Below are 20,221 nucleotides of genomic sequence, written 5' to 3'. Positions count from 1 at the left end.
CAGACATTTCAAAATAAGAGTCCCGGTGTATTTCGGGCTTGTTTATAATTAAAAGTCACACGCTAAGTTTTTTCTTTTGGGCATTATTGGTATTTTGGTTACACTATAAATTGTATTTAATTTGATTTACATTTAATTCATAGTAAATTATTGTAGTCTCACCTACAGAAAGAAAAGACTAAGAACATTATTTGACACATATATTATTCATTTTATAAATTTTACTAGTAAAATCTGTGTCCCATTCACTGAAAGAGACACTGTATGACAGCAAGGAGAACATAGGAAAATGTGAACCATTTAAATACTGTAATTTTGCATAATTTACAATGCATAATAATGCATAATATTAGTATGTAATTAAATGTAATATGTTATTTAATTAAAACTAATTTCATAAATTTCATAAATAAAAATACTGTTAAAAATCACACATTGTTTGTTTGTCACATGTAGTAGACCATTTTTGTGCCGTGGGTAATAAGAGGATTTTTCGCCCGGCTACCACCGCAAGTATATTTCAAACCTGTGGGAAGCACTGATCATTACATATCAGAAATCACTGATCACAGATTAGGCATAAGAATTAACACGGTCACGTGTTGTGGCATTACTGCATCGAAAATTGTGACTAATTTACCAAAAAAATACATAGTGAAATGTACTGAACAAACAAATAATGCTCTACGGAGACATTTTGAAAATAAATAAGCACTTTCCTAGCATTAGGATCCTTTGGAAGGTAATGTTATTTCAAGTCCAATGATCCTGTATCTCTCTTCTCATCTCACTAATGCGGCAGTGGGCGGGGCCAAAGACGCATTGATCTAATTCTGTAGAGGAGGTCTTTCGTCGCTCCATTACATCATAATGTGACAAAATCCGAAATGAGACGTTTTTCGAAGATTGGTTTCAATAAAAACTAAAAACTACAGGATGTTTTAATACTACAATGACCTCTTACATGTCAAAAGATCATGGGAATTTTGATTTCTCATTTCATGACCCCTTTAAACTATTGTTAGCAATGCTTTGCAGTATTGAATGAATAAAGTATGTTTTACAATAGCATTCTGGGATTGCCTTATTTGTGAAGGATTCATACAATATGGCATTTTTGCCAAAAGAATGTTTCTTGGAAAGTATCATAATAATATAACATTTTTGTTAATTTAAATAAAGCTAAAATAAAATATAAATAATATAAAATTAATAAATTTATAAATAAAATAACAAATAAATAATAACAAAATTACTAAAATTAAAATAAAAAGGTAAAAATAAAAGCTAATTCAAAATATTAATAAAAACTATAAGTTAGCTTGTCTCTCTTTCATACTCTCCCTCTTCTTCTCTTTCTTTCTTCTCTCACTTTCCCTAAATCATTAAGCCTGATTATACTGGGTCGATGACTTGAATTGATTAACTGCTGATTTCTAACAGCTCCCCCTGGCTGTGAGGTGGACACGTGCTATAAATCAGAAAACTCAAGCCATTCTAGCTAATAGAATATCCAACTCGGGCCTGGCATTAAAAGGATTACTGTTCTTCATCTGCCCGCTCCTGAGAGCCCGAACCAAACCACCGAGAGGCCGTTAGCATCCAACCTTGGAGAAATCCAGCTCTTAATACAATATCCCAGAGATGGAGGGTGTAGAGGAGGGGTGGAGTGATTGATCCTTCACCATGGAGATTTTGTAAAGGAGGAAGGGAAGCTTAAAGCAAGAAGATTGGAATTGATTTTAGTTCTTAATGCTGCGCTGAGTTTGATTTATATTCCTCTGATGGAATGATTACCTGCTTCACTTGTCTTTTGTTTGTCTGCATTAATGTGTTTATGAGGGACTGTTGAGAGGAGGGAGAGATACTGTCAGTTGCTCCGTCTGTGAATGGAGGCTGACAGCTCTAATAGCTGTTTGTGTTTTTGTGTCTGTCTGAGGGAGTGTTCTCTAAAATGGATTTGACAGCCGTTACGGGTGTGTACGCCACTGTGGTCATCTTTTATTTGACTGACAGCTGTATCAGGGTGGGGAGGTAGAGATGGGCAGGTGAATCATTGTGGGCTTTGACTCCTATATGTTCCACAGAAATATCCATGACCTTGTAGCTACATATCCACCGCAGGCTTGTTCTAACGTAGACCCAGGGAGGAAGATGTCCACCATCATGCCTGAGCTAGTATTGATTTGGATGCAATGTCTCGCACAAATATGAAACAGTGTTCCATTCTCTGCACAGTTAGACAGGTCTTCCTGAGCATGATGTGCCATGTGATTGCATCCATTAGGGATGTCAAAATACACTTATTTTGGTCAATACTGAAATAAAAAATGTAAGTATTTCTACAGTAAAGAGACTCATTTTGGCACTCAAGGACAGTCACAGCAGTCAAGTCTAGTTTTGAATATGTGCTGTCAAACCAGCTATACTATACATAAAGTTTTAATATATATATATATATATATATATATATATATATATATATATATATATATATATATATATATATATATATATATATATATATATTATACCATTCAAGATTTTGAAGTCTGTAAGATTTTTTCACACAAGTTTCGTATGGTCACCAAGGCTCAAAATGTATAGCAAAATGATTTGCTTGAAAATACAGCAATATTGTGAAATATTATTACAATTTAAAATTACTTTAATATATTTTAAAAATCAATTTATTCCTGTGATGGCAAAGCTGAATTTTCAGCTTCATTACTCCAGTTTTCAGTGTCACGTGATCCTTCAGAAATCATTGTAATATACTGATTTGCTGCTCAAGAAATGTTTCTTATTAATCATCAACATTGATAAAAGTTGTGCTCAATGTTTGTTTTTTGTTTTTTTGTTGTTTTTTTTCAGAATTCTTTGAGGAATAGAAAGTTCAAAATAACAGCATTTATTTGAAATATATTCATAATAAACATAAATGTCTTTACTGTCACTTTTGATTCATTACTGACCCCAGACTTTTGAATGGTAGTGTATATAATTTTTTGTATTTTATATTGGATGTATATCTAATATTTTTTTGTTGGGATGCACGATATATCGGCCATCATATCGTTATCGGCCAATATATGTTCATTTTTAATGTTAATGTTTTAATGTTAAGAAAATTTGGCCGATATATTAAAATTATGGTTTTAAATTGCTTGAAATATGATTGGAGTCATTTCAAAAAGGAAAATACATTTAAGTGCAATATGTGCAGTGCAAGTCTGTCATATAGGCAACTTAAAATTATAATAAGAACATTATAATTGTGTGCTTGGGACATGGCTTTTAATGTGAAATTTTTGTCTTTGTAATCAGGCTCTCATTACATAAAATTTGGATTTAGATTCATTGGTCAATATATCGGTTATCGGCTTTCAAATATAAAGAATTATCGGTTTTCGTATCGGCCAAAATTTTCATATTTGTTGCATCCATAATTTTTGGTAATTCAAGAGATTTCCAGTGAGTTTCTTATATATTAGTATAACAGACCAGGACTGGGCTCCCAGTTTATAACCTGTAAATTAATAGCATAATTTCATTAGCTTTAATTTATGGTTTTCAATTTTTTTCAAATTGGTATTGTGAATCACTGCTCATGCCATTGTGACATCCCTATTTTCCTTGCAATAGACCAAAATGCCCATTTCGGTCAGAATAATATATTGCCATTGTTTTATGTAAGTGAAGTTGTTATGCTCGTGTTTTTTTTTTTTTTGTCTGGGTTTGGTTTTACTTCACAGTGTTCTCAAGAGCCTGGCAAATGACCTCAGGGCAAGCAAAGCGCATTCCAGTGTTATGTTAAAAGTGCTACAATTACGAATACATCATGTACAAACCAGCTTTGAGCTATTACAAGCTATTTTCTTGTACGGACATGCTGACACATGTTCTTTCCTAAAAAACCCAAACATGCACACTGTCTCCTCTACAGCCCTCCTACTACTTCCACTCTTTCACCATCATTTATTTTCACCTTCTCTCAGCTCTCTGCAGCTCATCGTTTCAAAAAGAAGCCGTTCATAATGTTAAGAGTGTGTGTGAGTGTCTGTCTGTGTGTGTACTGGCAGTATTAGGCAGCATTAACTTCGGCCCGGATGAAAACACTCTTGACAGGGGATTGGTGAATATCAGTTCTTGAGGTGCCAGCAGATTTTTTTTATTTTTTTTTTATGTGGCGGTCAGATTACTGTGTGTGTGAAGAAAATCTGACTGAGCCAGGATGACTCCTGCAAAAGCCAGGTTAATGTCAACATCAAACAGCACCCCATTTTACTACAGAAATATATTTCAGGGTGAAATTGAAAATTGAAATTGAAAATGTAGAGTTGATTTAATGTTGACTTCCAATACATTTGACTCTTTATTTACCCACGTCACTCTCTTTCATGCACTGTTACACACTCATTCCTTCTGTTGGGCATATTAATCTTATCTGTACCATGCTACTCTTTCCCATAAACTCTTCAGAGTTGTCTAACAGAGGTGTCTTACTTAGATTACCTAATTATACTTCCTCACTTTCATATTAGCACCTTATCTCTCACTGAATCTTTTCCTTTCTCACACTTTTGGAAGTCTTTTGATGAATAATCTGAGTAATGGAGACCTATTTAACTCTAATCTTCCACTGTTAAATATTTATTAATGGTTAATGAGAGCGGTTATCTTGGCTTTTTAGAAGATAGAGAGATGGAAGATTAAACTCCTTATTCTGTAACATTTGCCATCTGCTCTTTTTTTTACATTCTGTCCATCATACATGCTCAACATAAACAGTGTTTTTTCTTTTTTTTTTTGCAAATGAAATGTACAACCATGTATCCCACTTTATTCAACAGCCATATTTTTATTTAGGGTCTCTGAAGTCTAGAACCAGCAGAACCTCTATAAAATGGCTTTTTATTTCTTTCGGTGAGTGCACTGACTCCTGTGCCTCCAAATTATGTAGTGATTTAGTGGTTAGCACATTAAACGGTACATTGAGCTATGGTGCTCACATGTACAATAAGAGTTTGAATCTGGCTTGCAACATTTTGCTTTTTTTTTGCCATCTTTTTATTTTTTGTCCTTTCACTTTTGTGAATAAAAAATCCTGCATATAGTTGTAATAGCGTATAATATTACAATAATATTTTAACACACTATATATACTGTATATATATTATATATACAGTATATATATATATATATATATATATATATATATATATATATATATATATATATATATATATATATATATATATATATATATATATATATATATATATATATATATATATATATATATATATATATATATATATATATATATATATATATATATATATATATATATATATATATATATATATATATATATATATATATATATATATATAATATATATATACTGTATATATAGTATATACATAAATATATGTATATATATATATGTGTGTGTGTATAATATATATATATATATATATATATATATATACACACACACACATATATTATTATATTATATATTAATAATATATATTTACAACATTTTTAGTGGAGGCATAGCACTGAATATGAATAAATTGTAAATATGAATATAAAATTGAACAAAATGGAATAAAAATATTACATTAACATTACTGCAATGTATTTTAAAACACAAGATGTTCACAATATATATGGAGGCATTTTGCAAAAGGGAATTTGCTAAATTGTATCATGTAAGAGTATGTAGTATGTGATTTTATGAATGGCTTTTCTTCATCAGTTAAATGACAGGCATAATTGTTTGAATCACAGCTCTCACGGCTCCTGCTGAATTCATTATCATCATATTACCTGTGGATCAAATAGCAGCCAGAGGGCATGTGACACTTTGTCTTTATATAAAGCCAATAAGACATTCTACAGAGCTGTTGGCTTCCAGCAGTCATAAGGAACAGTGTCCCATAGAGCTGTTCTCCTGTTGGCCAGACACACTAGCAAAGCAGAAACCCTATACCGACCGGGATAATGATTTCCTAGTGGAAGGAAAGGAGCCATAAGTCAACACTGAAGTCAAACGGAATATGTGTGCTGAATCACTCAAAGTGTTTCTGAGTGCCGTGGGAAGAGAGCACGCTAAGGACTCTTGAAGAATGTCATCTGCTTATGCGTGTCGTGACGCTGGCGGCCCTCAGGCACCCCTCTGGCTGAACTGATTCTGCCCTTCTGCGTTAAACTCTGTAGAGCTGCACTACAAAGCTCTCGCTCCACGCTGTGGTCACAGGCTGCACTGCTTCTGCATCTCCAAAAGCCTCTTTGACTAGACCATTTGCAGCAAAAGCTTACATATGAAGTAAAGAAACATCCTCAGATGTTAAGGCACCAGCATTGTGGTGCATTTTGTTCCTGTCATAGAGTTTGTTCTGTATCAAAGATATTCTTGGCAACTGGAAAGATCCATTTTCATGGTACAGTATAATATAATATTAAACTGCTAAGTCAGCTTATGTTTTATCTCTGAAATTCTTCATGCTCAGCCATTCTGCTTTTTTTTCGGAGATTAATCATTGAAATGTGCCACATTAATGGAACTGGATCTCTGGTGCAGAAACTACTTCACGTCCAAAGCTTGTTCTGCACTTTTTAACTAATAAAGGCATTGAGAAAATTTTAAGCCATTACTTAATGGAAGCTTAATGCAGTGTGTCAAACATAATGATTTTTTTCCTGTGCCCTTTGAATGCACCTGCCCTTAAATTACATTTCATGTGTTCTTAATTTATTCAAATAAAGGCAATGCTAGCAAAGGCTAATATTGCAGCGTTAAAGGCGATAATGCCATTGGCAGGGCGACTTGTTTGGGTCGTCGCTTGGCCTACTTAACTAGAACTCTATTTCTCATGGCATCAGGTTTCTCTGCAGTATCTACAGGTATGTGTTGGATCTACCAAACTTAATCACATTTGATATCGAGGACGACAGCTTGTGATAAACAGACTATGCACCATACTGACATTTCATACTCGACGCCCTCTTCTTTTGTATACACGTAGCACATGCACTAGCACTCTCACACATTTCCAGTCACACCTGAAAGCCTATATCGGGGGATGGTATGGGGTGGAGTTATTTTGGGATCCCTGGGAAAAGGTCTCATGTAGACAGTAAGGGAGATTTGATGATGGGTACACTGAGTGTTAATAGGGCAGGGGTGTGTTTTTGTGAGTATGTGTTTATGTGTGTCATCTAATGGAAAAATCAGCAGATGGTTTGTCTACATTACTCTCTCTGTGGAGATACTGTGTGGCCTCTTCTTGTCTGTGTTGGCCCCTCAGATGGGGAAAAGCTCTTCGACCTGAAGTTTTAAAGGTTAAGAAAGTGCACGGTACAGTTCAGATAGCAGCACAACTCCATTCTGAAATCCCACATTTATTTTGTGACTCTTTTTGTGAGTGTTTAAGTACAGGGTGGATTTCCTGTATATGCTATGACCATGAGTATATACCTAGAGCTTATCTAGAGTCTAGACATCGTAAAAAGTCTCCTCGTAATATCATTAAAGGATTAGTTTACCCAAAAGGAATATTGTCATTAATGAGTGTGTTTACATACACATCTGAACACCGGCTAATAATCTGACAGCTTGTAAAGTCACTCATGGTTTAAATGCATTAAACAATTTAAGAAAATGGATCGTGCACCAAGATTTTTACACTGATTTTGATCTGCATATATATTTTACCAATGATCTGATGTGTTTCGGTTTCATGCATTGTCTAGTTTAAATAATAAATAGATTTTTTTATGGTTATGAGCATATTGTTGTGCATGTAAATTCTTTTTTTTTTTTTTCCATTCTAAATGCCATTCTAAAGTTGCATGAATAATGTATTGATCACTCTTGCAGTGAATGGGGACTGGAACATCACAGTACTTTTGTTTCCTTTTTGAAGCTGTAAAACTTCAGTCATCACTTATTGTAACTGCATTGAAAAGAGCAAACAGTATATTTCTCCCTTTGTTTCCCTCCCTCCCAAAATGGACAAAAGTCAAACAGGTGCTTTCAGAATGATATCAGGGTGACAGAATTTTCATTTTTGGATAAATATATCTTTAAATGCTGGGATGCACTACATGACTTTTACACTCCACGGTTTTCTGCAAATCTGTCAACCTAGACTGTCCAAAATCTGCAGAATGGCTCTCACAGTCAGCAAGTAGCTTCGACCTCTTCATACTGAAAATCGTGGCAAAAATCATAGAAAAAGTTGTGTAGCGTATTCTAGCCTTAAAGTAAACAGACTTAGTTCTAATCCTTCTAACCTTTTCATTTTTTGTTTTTCCCCCATTCTCATTTTTCTTTCAGGATGAACAGGTGGTTCTGCTAGATGACGTTTCCCTAACGCCTTGTTTGTTCAGTCAGATGCATGAAGTGGCAGAAGGCTTTAAGCCAAAGCAACAACACTCTAAAGAACAAACAGATGAGCTGTGTTTTCACATGATGCCTCCAGCTTTTTACGAGTAGGGTCATTATATGGACGGGAAGAATACGATACAAAAAGAGAGACACCGGAGCGGCGAATCCGTCGCAGGCTATGGGGGCCATGGTGACCTAGATTCAATGGTTGTTTCCTGGCAGGGAAAATTCATTGCCGTCTAATCCCTGCCCTCTTTTTATTCTACCTCCCTACCAGAGTGAGGCGCCACCCTCTCTCTGTCCCTGCCACCCACTTGGCCAAGACAGCTATGGCTGGAGTGAGGAAGTTGGCACGAGTATTCAGGCATCAAGGTCTCCACCGCCTGATCCTTGCTCTCATTCTTTTCTGTCTGCTCTCCATGGCCTACCTGGCTTATCACGTCAGTGCTGGACCCAAGATCAAGGAGGCCCCTCTGCCGCTACCACTGGGGGACTGTGTAGCTACATCGGTTGTTGGTGGCGGACAAAGGGCTCCACTGTTCCTGCCATCTCAGATCAGCCAACGGCGACACTCACCGAGGACAGCAGACACCTCTCGGACGGAGCCTGTGGTGTTACTCTTCGTGGAAAGCATCTATTCCCAACTCGGACAAGAGATCGTTGCCATTTTAGAGTCAAGTCGCTTTCACTACCGCACTGAAATTGCACCGGGGAAGGGCGACATGCCTTCTCTGGCTTGGCGAGGTCGTGGCCGATACACACTCATCGTCTATGAGAATCTGCTCAAGTACGTCAACTTGGACTCATGGAATCGCCAGTTACTGGATAAATACTGCCAAGACTATGGAGTGGGAATCATTGGCTTCTACCGGGCAAATGAAAACTCACCATCCAGCGCTCAGCTCAGAGGCTTCCCTCTGTTTTTGCGTTCAAACCTGCCACTTTGGGATTACAGAGTCAACCCTGCTGCTCCCCTACTCTACATCACCAAACCTAATGAGCTGGAACCTGGCCCTCTACCTGCAGACAACTGGACCACTTTCCTGTCCAACCACAGCACCTATGAGCCTGTGCTGTTAGCTAGCCCCAGACCAGCAGAACCTAATCAGCTCCCAACACACTCACACCAACAGAGAGTGCTGCTAGCTACTGTTGTGCAGGACCTAGGTCTTCATGATGGCATCCAGCGGGTGTTTTTTGGTGGAAGCTTGTCTTTTTGGCTGCACAAGCTGCTGTTTGTGGATGCTGTGGGTTATTTAACTGGCAGGAGGCTCAGCCTCTCACTGGACAGATTTTTGCTGGTGGATGTGGATGACATCTTTGTTGGGAAGGAGGGCACACGCATGAAAGTGGCGGATGTTGAGGTAAGAAACTAGCATCATTGTTACTATTGCTCGTACTTTCAGCTGATTTATACTTTCGCCTGGCTCAGCAGCACGAGTCTCCCTTGACTGCGCGCACCTCCCCATATGGACAATTCGTTTATATTTGACGTACTCGCCATTGTACTGTTCTTTGAAATGACAAGGGGCGACTCCGTAATTGTCCTCTAAACCTTCAGAAATCAGTGGTGAGAAGTAGTATGGTGTTTAATGATGTTTGTTTTAGTACACTTCAACAAAACCACACATAAGAATCATGTAAAACCCAGTAAACCTTGAGATTATTACTTGTGACATTAGAACAAAATAAATGGATATGAGAACATTAAACAATGATCTCTTTAATATTTTGTAATTTCACTAAACATTTTCATTTTATTTTGTGAACATTTTTATTAAACATTTACCTTTATTTATTTTCTTCTATTGTAGACTCATTTTGTAAATGGTGAAGAATTAATTTAGATGTGCAAACTGGGTGCCGGTACAGATGACATGCACACTCGCCAGATTCACCCCAAAGTCATGCATCTTCGGAAGAGGAGCTGTGCACAAAGTTACAAAAAAACCCATGCACACTGCCATGCAAAATCGGTTCGCGTGCAAAAAGCCACGAACTTGCGGAAGCGTCGAGTATAAATCAGGCTTTAGTAGTAGGGCTGCATGATTTGGGGGGAAAATTGATTTGCAATTTAAATGTAATTAAGATATAAAATTTGAAAAATGCTCCAGGTTTGCTGTAATGCACAATTTGGTCAATAATTTTTTGATTACATATTGGTATGACTGTAAAATTACAATACTAATATTTATTACAGTCTTAATTTTTTAATTTTCAAACGTTCAACCATTGAGTTGTGATTTCAGTGGCTTGTTGAGGTGTGCTATTTCAAACAAACAGCTGAGAAAAAAACGTTTTTGTCAATACTTCATCCGGATCGGATTCAGAACAATGATAAAAATATAGATTTGAATAGATCATCAATACCCCAAAAGCTTGCACAGCTGTATATTTTCCTCTGCGTGGGATTGTCTTTTTTTTTCTCAGTAACTTTAGGCAGTTTCGATTTATATGCTGTTGAATGTGCGATGATCACATTAGCTTGCTTGTGCATTAGCAACTTCTATCCGCTCCTTCTGATTTGCACAGATCATCTTCTTAGCTTGTTTTTGGATCCGGCAGGATTTAAGATTATGATTTTTTTTTTTTTTTTTCCCATGGTGAGTGAAAACAATCCCATAGAGTGGCATTGAGCCAAAGAATTCAACAATATCTAGTGACCGGAACATCATAGAGACTTGGGGGTGGGCAGATTTGACTTTAGTCAGTATGCAACCTCTCAGACACCCTAGAAACCACCCAGATCACCCTAGCAAAATCATCTAAGCAACCATATAGGAAAACCCTGGCAACCACCAGTCTTATTGTTGTGAGAAAATGAAAAAAGAAAATCTAGTTTGTTGATACGAAATTGTCTGTTTGTGATAGGGTTGATAGGAAATCAGACATCAATCAGACCTGACCCAGTTTGTCTTCCATCAAAGGTATCTTTTGTTTGAATAATCCAAGCTCTTTACTCTCTGAGCTTCTCTCTGACTGCCGTCACACTCCCAGAGCTCCTCCATGACTGAATTGAAGCTAATGAATTAGCACGCTTAATACGGATCAGGGAGATGTATTCTCTCTGCCGTTGTTTGTAGAGAGCTGTGATTATTGTGCGAGAGGGAGAGGTTGTTTGTAATGCAGTGGAGCATGGTATTCTTTTTCTTTCTTTCTCTCTCTCTCTCTCTCTCTCTCTCTCTCTCTCTCTCTCTCTCTCTCTCTCTCTCTCTCTCTCTCTCTCTCTCTCTCTCTCTCTCTCTCTCTCTCTCTCTCTCTCATCTCCTCAGAGTGAAAGAAGGCTCTTGCTGAAGGCTAGCATGGGGCTAATTAGACTGGCTCACTTTTTAATTTGAGCAGATAAGTTCTCATAGGGGTTCTGTGTGGCCCACCACACCAAAAGCAATGTCATGCCTGAGGTTTTCAGTTTCACATTCCTCTCTCATTTTTCTCTTTCCCTTGCTTTCACCTCAAGTAAAAGCAAATTTTTTCATCTTTTGTTCTATCCTTATTATTTCTTCTCACCCTTTATCTTCATTGCCTTTCTTGTCCCTGCAAGATCTGTCCTCTTTTATCCACTTATAACATAATAATATACTTGATATTACTAGGACTGCCAGTATAGACTATGTAATGGTAGAAATGTGTCAGCCTGAGACTTTTATACTATGCTAGATATATTTGTGTGGCTGTTAATGCTGCTTTATGTTATTTACACTTGAAAACGACAAAACAAATATTGAGTAATGCAAAAATAATGATAAAATATGTCCCAAGGAGTCAGGGTGAGGAAAATCCTGAATTTAAAGTTTAGCTGTTTATGGTTGTTTGCCACAGTAATATACAGTAGAACTGAAATGTGCGGTCACAGTTTCAAATGTGACTCATCCAGTCAGAACGGAATACAAAACTTTTTTTTGTTTTATTTCAAAATTAATATTGAATCTTACTATTAACTTTTTTGTTGTTGTTGAATTCCAGCAAATATAACTGTTTTGCAAGTTATGATCACTGTGACTCACATTGTGATACATTCATAACTCCCACCATTAATTGTAACCTACAGTAGCTTCATATACCCCAAAACAAAAATCTTAACCCACAATAACTGCTCATTGTGTGTCATATAAACTCTATAAAATTATATATACTGAACATGTTGAATTTTTTTCTTCATCTTTTCTCTAGGCGCTGCTTCACACACAAAATAAACTTCGTTCTCTTGTACCTAATTTCACCTTCAATCTGGGATTCTCTGGAAAGTTCTTTCATACAGGTATGATAAAGTTGTTGTTGCATAAGTTAAACTGATAAAATCTATCTCCACCTCTACACATGTATTCATTGTCTCTTTCTGGTCTCGCTCTTTAGGTACAGATGAGGAAGATGAGGGTGACGACACACTGCTCCGACACCGGCAGGAGTTCTGGTGGTTCCCGCACATGTGGAGTCACATGCAGCCTCATCTCTTCCACAACGTCAGCGTGCTTGCAGAACAGATGAGACTTAATAGACAGTTTGCACAGGTCAGAATCTGCCCTGATACATGCCAAATAAAATGTTGCTGAATTCTTGATTCTCATTGGTGTATACAGGACTTGACATTAAAGGTGCCCTAGAATCAAATATTGAATTTACCTTGGCATAGTTAAATAACAAGAGTTCAGTACATGGAAATGTCATACAGTGAGTCTCAAACTCCATTGTTTCCTGCTTCTTATATAAATCTCATTTGTTTAAAAGACCTCCGAAGAACAGGCGAATCTCAACATAACACCGACTGTTACGCAACATAACTCTGTTATGTGCGATTTAAAGGGGCCGCAGCCTGAATCGGTGCATAGTTAATGATGCCCCAAAAATTAATTAAAAAAAATCTATGGGGTATTTTGAGCTGAAACTTCACAGACATCTTGTAAAAACTGGTTCTAGGGCACCTTTAACACCCGCCAACCCGCCAAATGAGGGTGGATTTCAGCAGTGTGTAACGCAGTCACTCTTGCCAGGTTGAATTTTATATATAAAATATATAATTTTTTTAATTGTAGTCTTTTAAAAATGCATCTGAAATAATAAATAAAGTGCAATGTAGTGGTCAAAAATATTTTTTTCAATACATATCCATACTGAAACATCTGAAATGCTTCCAATACTAATTTTCCACAGAATAGATACACGATACCAGCTGCGCAACAGTGAGTTGACACGCAAACCCGCCTCCCCTCACTCACTTGTTTCATTTGCTTCGGATGAATATTGTTGGTGTTACAGGGCTTGAATTTCGGCATGGTATTGCATGTTTTGCGCATAATTTTACTCATTCCCGCAGATTTTGTGTGCACATCTAAAATGTGCGCACATAAAGCCGCCTCTTAGTACTAAATTGAGTTCTTTTCGCTGCTTATTGCGCTAAAACAGTCAAATACACAAAAAACAATGTCAAAATGGCAGTCTTGGCGAGTATTTATGTAAACACAGTCAGATATGTTTTAAGTGAACGTAAACAGTTGAGAAACAAAACTTATGTGTAACAGTATAATGGATCTGTGCATCAGGTCTTAAAGTGACAGCAGCCTAATATACCTGCTGCCAAATTATGAGACGATATTAAAAATATCTATATGGCAGTTTTTCCCCATGGTATCAATGTTAAAATTGTGGCCAGTGAAAATGCTGAGTGGCTAGTAACTTTGGAAAACCACTATCCACAGTGGCTAGTGAGCAAAAAAGTTCATGTCAAGCCCTGAGTGTGTATATATTGCACAAGAATTTGTTTGATTTTGCATGGCTACAAAGTAATTCCAGGTTGTCTCTTTTAGGAGCATGGGATCCCCACAGACATGGGTTACGCTGTAGCCCCCCATCACTCAGGTGTGTACCCCGTGCACAGTCAGCTTTATGAGGCCTGGAAGAGTGTATGGAGCATCAAGGTGACCAGCACAGAGGAGTATCCTCATCTCAGGCCTGCCCGTTACCGCAGGGGATTCATACACAACGGCATACAGGTAGAAACCTGTTCACCTAACCTCAAAATTGTTTCTCAGGGGTGTTTACATAACATGTTTGGTTGCATCTAGTAAAAACAGCTAGACTGAATTCAAAAGAATGCAGGGATACATTTTTTTACTTGATGCCAAAAACGTCCATCTGAATGTTTGTGACTTCAAAAGTGGTGCTTTAAAGGGGATGAATTTAAATACGTGGCTCATGATAGCTGTCTAACAGCTAACGCTGTCAACAATGGCAGGTATTAATGTGTCAATCATAAACTATGACAGAGTTTTGCCTTTTGGGTATGCTGGCACAGCTTAAACTCACAGAAAATGGGCTTGGTATCTAGCAGTGGAATATCTTTTTAAAAATAGCGATAACACATTAAGGTTCTGCTTATCAAAATGAGTTAATGCAGTAAACTAATAACAATACTTTTACAGCATATATTAATCAAGAGTAATGCTAAATTCTATACACTAAAGTTTGGAATAATTAAGATTTTTTTAATGTTTTTGTAAGAAGTCTCTTATGCTGACCAAGGTTAAATTTATTTGATCAGAAATACAGTAAAAATGTTATTACAGTTTAAATGAACTGTTTTTTATTTTAATATATTTTAAAATATAATTTGTTCCTGTGATGGCAAAGCTGAATTTCCAGCATCATTACTCCAGTCTACAGCGTCACATGATATTTCAAAAAGCGTTGTAATTATGCTGATTTGCTGCTCAATTATTAATAATGGTTCTAATGGCTCTTATTATTATCAGTTATTCTCTCTCTCTTTATTTCTTTTTTAAATCTTATTTACCCCAAACTTTTGAATGGTAGGGGATCATGCTTTCCACACATTAAGCAGCAAAAAAAAAAAAAAAGAAAGAAAAAAAAAGGCCAGTAATGCATTTTGCTCTTTTTAATTTTTAATATGCATTTTTAGTTTCAAGATAGTTAAAAATAATTAAATACTAATTATATTATAAATAATAAATATATATTATAAGTAATAAATAATTATAATAGTTAATAAAAATTAACAAACATGAAGTAACAATATTCTATTGTTTAGGTACTAAAAATCTGTTTATTTTTTAGTACCCGATACCTACTGCATTAACTAATATTAACAAAACAGATTTAAAATAAATTATATATAAGAAAATATTTCCTAAGATTATATTCATTTCTGTTAGTGTGATTTGACTAATAAGTTGTGTGTGGTTTTGTGTATCAGGTTCTCCCCCGGCAGACGTGTGGACTTTTCACGCACACCATCTTCTATAAAGATTATCCAGGAGGCCCTCAGGAGCTGGACAAAAGCATCCGTGGCGGAGAGCTGTTTCTTACAGTGCTGCTCAATCCGGTTAGTGTCACACCCACAAAGACACTCTAACCCAAATAATTATGTATTACGACAAATGTTTCTTTTTTTGACCCACTTGTCCCCGTCCTCTCCCATGGGTAGGTTAGTATATTCATGACTCACTTGTCAAACTACGGCAACGACCGGCTGGGCCTGTACACCTTTGAGTCATTGGTGAGGTTTGTGCAGTGCTGGACTCACCTGCGCCTGCAGACGCTGCCTCCCATCAGACTCGCTCACAAATACTTCCAGATTTTCCCAGATGAGAGAGACCCCTTGTGGCAGGTTTGTGCCCTTACATTTTCTTGGTTATTACTGAGCCTCTTCTTATGTTATGAAGGCTGTGTGCCAAGGAAATCATATTTCACAAAATCAATAATAACGTGAACAATATAAAAAATATATATACAGCAATATTTTATACATTATAATATGTAATTCTCAGTTAATTTAGTTTCATTGCACATATATATACATATATATATGTGTATATATATATATATATATATGTATATATATATATATATGTATATATATGTATATGAAGTTTCGATGTTTTGTTTGAAATTGCATATTTTCTTTTTTCTCAATAACAAACATTAATTACCTGTGGATCCTCTGTTAAAGACCCTTGAATTAAAATGTTGTTTACATAATGAACAGGAAAAACTACTTGTTACAAGTGATTTGTAATTTGTATTAGTCTCATATTAATTTATGCTCACATTATACTTACAAATACTCCCCCCTGATAAACAGAACCCATGTCATGACAAGAGACACAAAGACATCTGGTCCAAAGAGAAGACCTGTGACAGATTGCCGAAATTTCTAGTGATTGGCCCTCAGAAGACAGGTAACACAAAACAGCTAAATCTTTTTTTTTTTTTTGGTTAGATATGCATTCCATTTTGAACATAAATGTGAGGTCATTTGCAGTAACAGAAGCATGAACCCATGTTGTTTGTCAGTAATTTAAACCAAAGAAACTAAACATAAGAAACTAAAATACAATTCAACAATTAGCCAGGCTTTATGATGTAGAACACATTTGGCATACAGGAGTCACGGAACACAGAACGTTCCCAAGAAATGTGATTAATATTTGATTAAAACAGTTTGATGCAGAACTGTGTTCTGGTATCATGACCTTTCCGTAGGAACTACTGCACTGCACTCGTTTCTTGCCCTTCATCCTGCCATTACCAGCAGTTTCTCCAGCACCGTCACCTTTGAGGAGGTGCAGTTCTTCAGCGGACCAAACTACCAGCGTGGCATTGACTGGTAACCATGGAAACTCCATCCATGCCTCATGTTCTTTGTTTCATTTGCAAAGCCTCGCTCACTCACATCACACTGCCAGAAATTTGTGGATAACATGTGTCATACATTTTTATATTTTTGTGAGTATATTGTGCCTTAGAAAGCATGACTATTGTTATTAATGCTCATATTTTGGTTAAAGTATTACATTTGTCCTTGAAAAGTAATAGCATGCCTCTTCTGAACCAAAGTAATCAGACATGTGCTTTTGCATTGTAGACCAAACAATGGTCAAATAATTTCAGGAAACTTTTATTGAAGGAAAGGCCCATCTTTTTTTGATTTGGACCACCAAGCACATGCATACAAACAACAGACAATGCATCAAAATAAACAACATAATAATTCTCTTAGTGAATTTCCCTCTTAAAGGGTTAGTTCACCCAAAAAGGAAAATTCTGTCATTAATTACTCACTCTCATGTCGTTCTACACCCATAAGACCTTCGTTCCTCTTCGGAACACAAATTAAGATATTTTTGATGAAATCCGATAGTTCAGTGAGGCTTCTATTCCCAGCAAGTTAGCACTTTCAGATGCCCAGAAAAATACTCAAAACATATTTAAAACAGTTTTTACAGTTTTTACCTTAATATTATAATGTGATGAGAATACTTTTTGTGCACCAAAACGACTTTTCAACAATATCTAGTGATGGCCATTTTCAAAACACTTTGAATCTTTTGTTTCGAATCAGTGGTTCGGAGCACCAAAGTCACGTGATTTCAGCAGTCTGACACATGATCCGAATCACTGATTCAAAACAAAAGCATTCGAAGCAGTGATTTGAAATCAGCCATCACTATATGAAGGTGAGTCATAAATGACATTAATTTCATTTTTGGGTGAACTAACCCTTTAATATTTTATTGGTATACGATCTGCCATTTGCTTCATTCTGCAGGCTAATTCTGTCCCTCTGTCTTGTCTCAGGTATATGGATTTTTTCCCCATACCCTCGAATGTGAGCACAGACTTCCTGTTTGAGAAGAGTGCAAACTACTTTGACACTGAAACTGCTCCAAAGAGAGCAGCCGCCCTGTTACCAAGAGCCAAAATCATCTCAATACTGATCAACCCCGCTGACCGGGCATATTCCTGGTACCAGGTGCGTATGTACTGTATACATAAGAAACAGAAGGATCAAGGTTTAAGTGGTTAGTTAGGATAACTCGGTTAGCCCCTGCTGGTAAATGTCTGATGTCAAATTGACTTTGGAGTGGAAATGTTTCCATCTGCTGCCTTTGATGGGACTCTTGTCTCTAGAGTCATTATTTACATGACATTTAAGGCTCAGATGATTAGTTCAAAAAAACACCTCGCAACAGAACTTAATGCCCATAAGAAATGATGGCAGATTCCACATCACATGCAACTGCCAGTGATAGAGATAGGAATGCTAAAGACCCCAATATACCCAAAAATGAAAATTATCCCATAATTTACTCACCCTCAAGCCATCCTAGGTGTATATTAAATGATATCCTGGCTCTTCCCTGCTTTGTAATGGCATTGATTAGTTGATTAGTTGGCATTGAGTTTTTGAAGCTCCAAAAAGCGCATCCATTTATCATAAAAGTGATCCATATGACTCCAGTGGGTTAATAAATGCCTTCTTAAGCGAAGCGATGGGTTTTTTGTAAGAGAAATATGCAAATTTAAAACTATAATGTTTGGCTTCAGGCATCGGCCGTATGTGCGATCACAAGAGAGTCCAGTTCCAGAGGAAGGGCGACCTCTGACCCGACGTATGACGTAGGCGTAGCATACACTAAGGTGAGAATGGACAAATGCGGAAGCACAGAGGATAGAGCAAAACAAAATGCTGGTCATGAATTAGAAGTCTAAAATGAGAATATTTAAAGAAAAATATTTGATTTCGATGAGGTGCCCTAGATTCAAAAATTGAATTTACCTCGGCATAGTTAAATAACAAGAGTTCAGTACATGGAAAAGACATACAGTGAGTCTCAAGCTCCATTGTCTCCTCCTTCTTATATAAATCTCATTTGTTTAAAAGACCTCCAAAGAACAGGCGAATCTCAACATAATACCGACTGTTACGTAACAGTTGGGGTGTGCACCCCCAATATTTGCATATGCCAGCTCATGATTGAGGCATTACAGAAGGGCAGCCAGTATTAAAGTCTGGATGAAAGGCATTAGACAAGGGCAGAACGTCTGGATGTGCACAGATGAATAAACAGACTAGGTAAGCAAGCAAGGACAATAGCAAAAAATGGCAGATGGAGCAATAATAACTGACATGATTCATGATAACATGATATTTTTAGTGATATTTGTAAATTGTCTTTCTAAATGTTTTGTTAGCATGTTGCTAATGTACTGTTAAATGTGGTTAAAGTTACCATCGTTTCTTACTGTATTCACGGAGACAAGAGCCGTCGCTATTTTCATTTTTAAACACTTGCAGTCTGTATAATGCATAAACACTCTCCAAAACTCTCCAAAAGTGTAGCATTAGCCATTAGCCACGGAGCACAGCCTCAAACTCATTCAGAATCAAATGTAAACATCAAAATAAACACTGTACTTACGCGATTAGACATGCTGTATAACAAACACTTTGTAAAGATCCATTTTGAGGGTTATATTAGCTGTGTGAACTTTTTTTTATGTTGTTCAAGGCAAGCGTGAGCTCTTGGGGCGTGGAGCACCAGATTTAAAGGGCCACACACCCGGAATCGGCTCATTTATAATGATGCCCCAAAATAGGCAGATAAAAAATTAATTTAAAAAAAATCTATGGGGTATTTTGAGCTGAAACTTCACAGACACATTCAGGGGACACCTTAGACTTATATTACATCTTTTAAAAAAAAATTCTAGGGCACCTTTAAGAGAAGAGGAACTACGTCATACGTTGGGTCAGAGGTCACCCTTCCGCCGGAACTCGACTCTCTCTTTATTTTATATATCTCAGATTGTGTTTGGCTGAAAGAAGAAAGACATATACACATAGTATGGCTTGAGGGGGAGTAAATTATGGGATAATTTTCATTTCGAAGAACATCAATCATCAATTCATCAATCGAAGAACAAACTGGTGTTATGTAATTTCGAACAAAATCAGGCCAAAACAAAGTTTGCTCGGAGTTCGTTTCAGGAATTTGAAACGGCTTGCAAAGCAAACTTTCCAGA

General features: G+C 36.6%; 1 protein-coding gene across 6 annotated transcripts in view; it reads left to right on the top strand.

Moving 5' to 3' along the window:
- The window catches only part of ndst2b (N-deacetylase/N-sulfotransferase (heparan glucosaminyl) 2b), an 89,917-nt gene that overhangs the window by 63,893 nt on the left and 5,803 nt on the right, over positions 1-20,221 (top strand). For 5 of the 6 annotated variants that reach the window (XM_067368687.1, XM_067368690.1, XM_067368689.1 and 2 more), the window contains 9 exons: positions 8,351-9,765; positions 12,572-12,659; positions 12,755-12,909; positions 14,203-14,388; positions 15,609-15,737; positions 15,840-16,022; positions 16,497-16,593; positions 16,898-17,021; positions 17,993-18,167. In XM_067368687.1, coding sequence (XP_067224788.1) covers positions 8,731-9,765; positions 12,572-12,659; positions 12,755-12,909; positions 14,203-14,388; positions 15,609-15,737; positions 15,840-16,022; positions 16,497-16,593; positions 16,898-17,021; positions 17,993-18,167 — 2,172 coding nt within the window. In that variant the 5' untranslated portion in view covers positions 8,351-8,730. The remainder of the gene's footprint in view (positions 1-8,350; positions 9,766-12,571; positions 12,660-12,754; positions 12,910-14,202; positions 14,389-15,608; positions 15,738-15,839; positions 16,023-16,496; positions 16,594-16,897; positions 17,022-17,992; positions 18,168-20,221) is intronic. The other variant, XM_067368691.1, reaches the window with a different exon arrangement.

Source organism: Chanodichthys erythropterus, chromosome 19 (genome assembly GCF_024489055.1).
Source record: "Chanodichthys erythropterus isolate Z2021 chromosome 19, ASM2448905v1, whole genome shotgun sequence".
In the NCBI taxonomy this organism is placed as follows: Eukaryota; Metazoa; Chordata; class Actinopteri; order Cypriniformes; family Xenocyprididae; genus Chanodichthys; species Chanodichthys erythropterus.
This window is presented reverse-complemented; position numbering and strand designations above follow the sequence as displayed.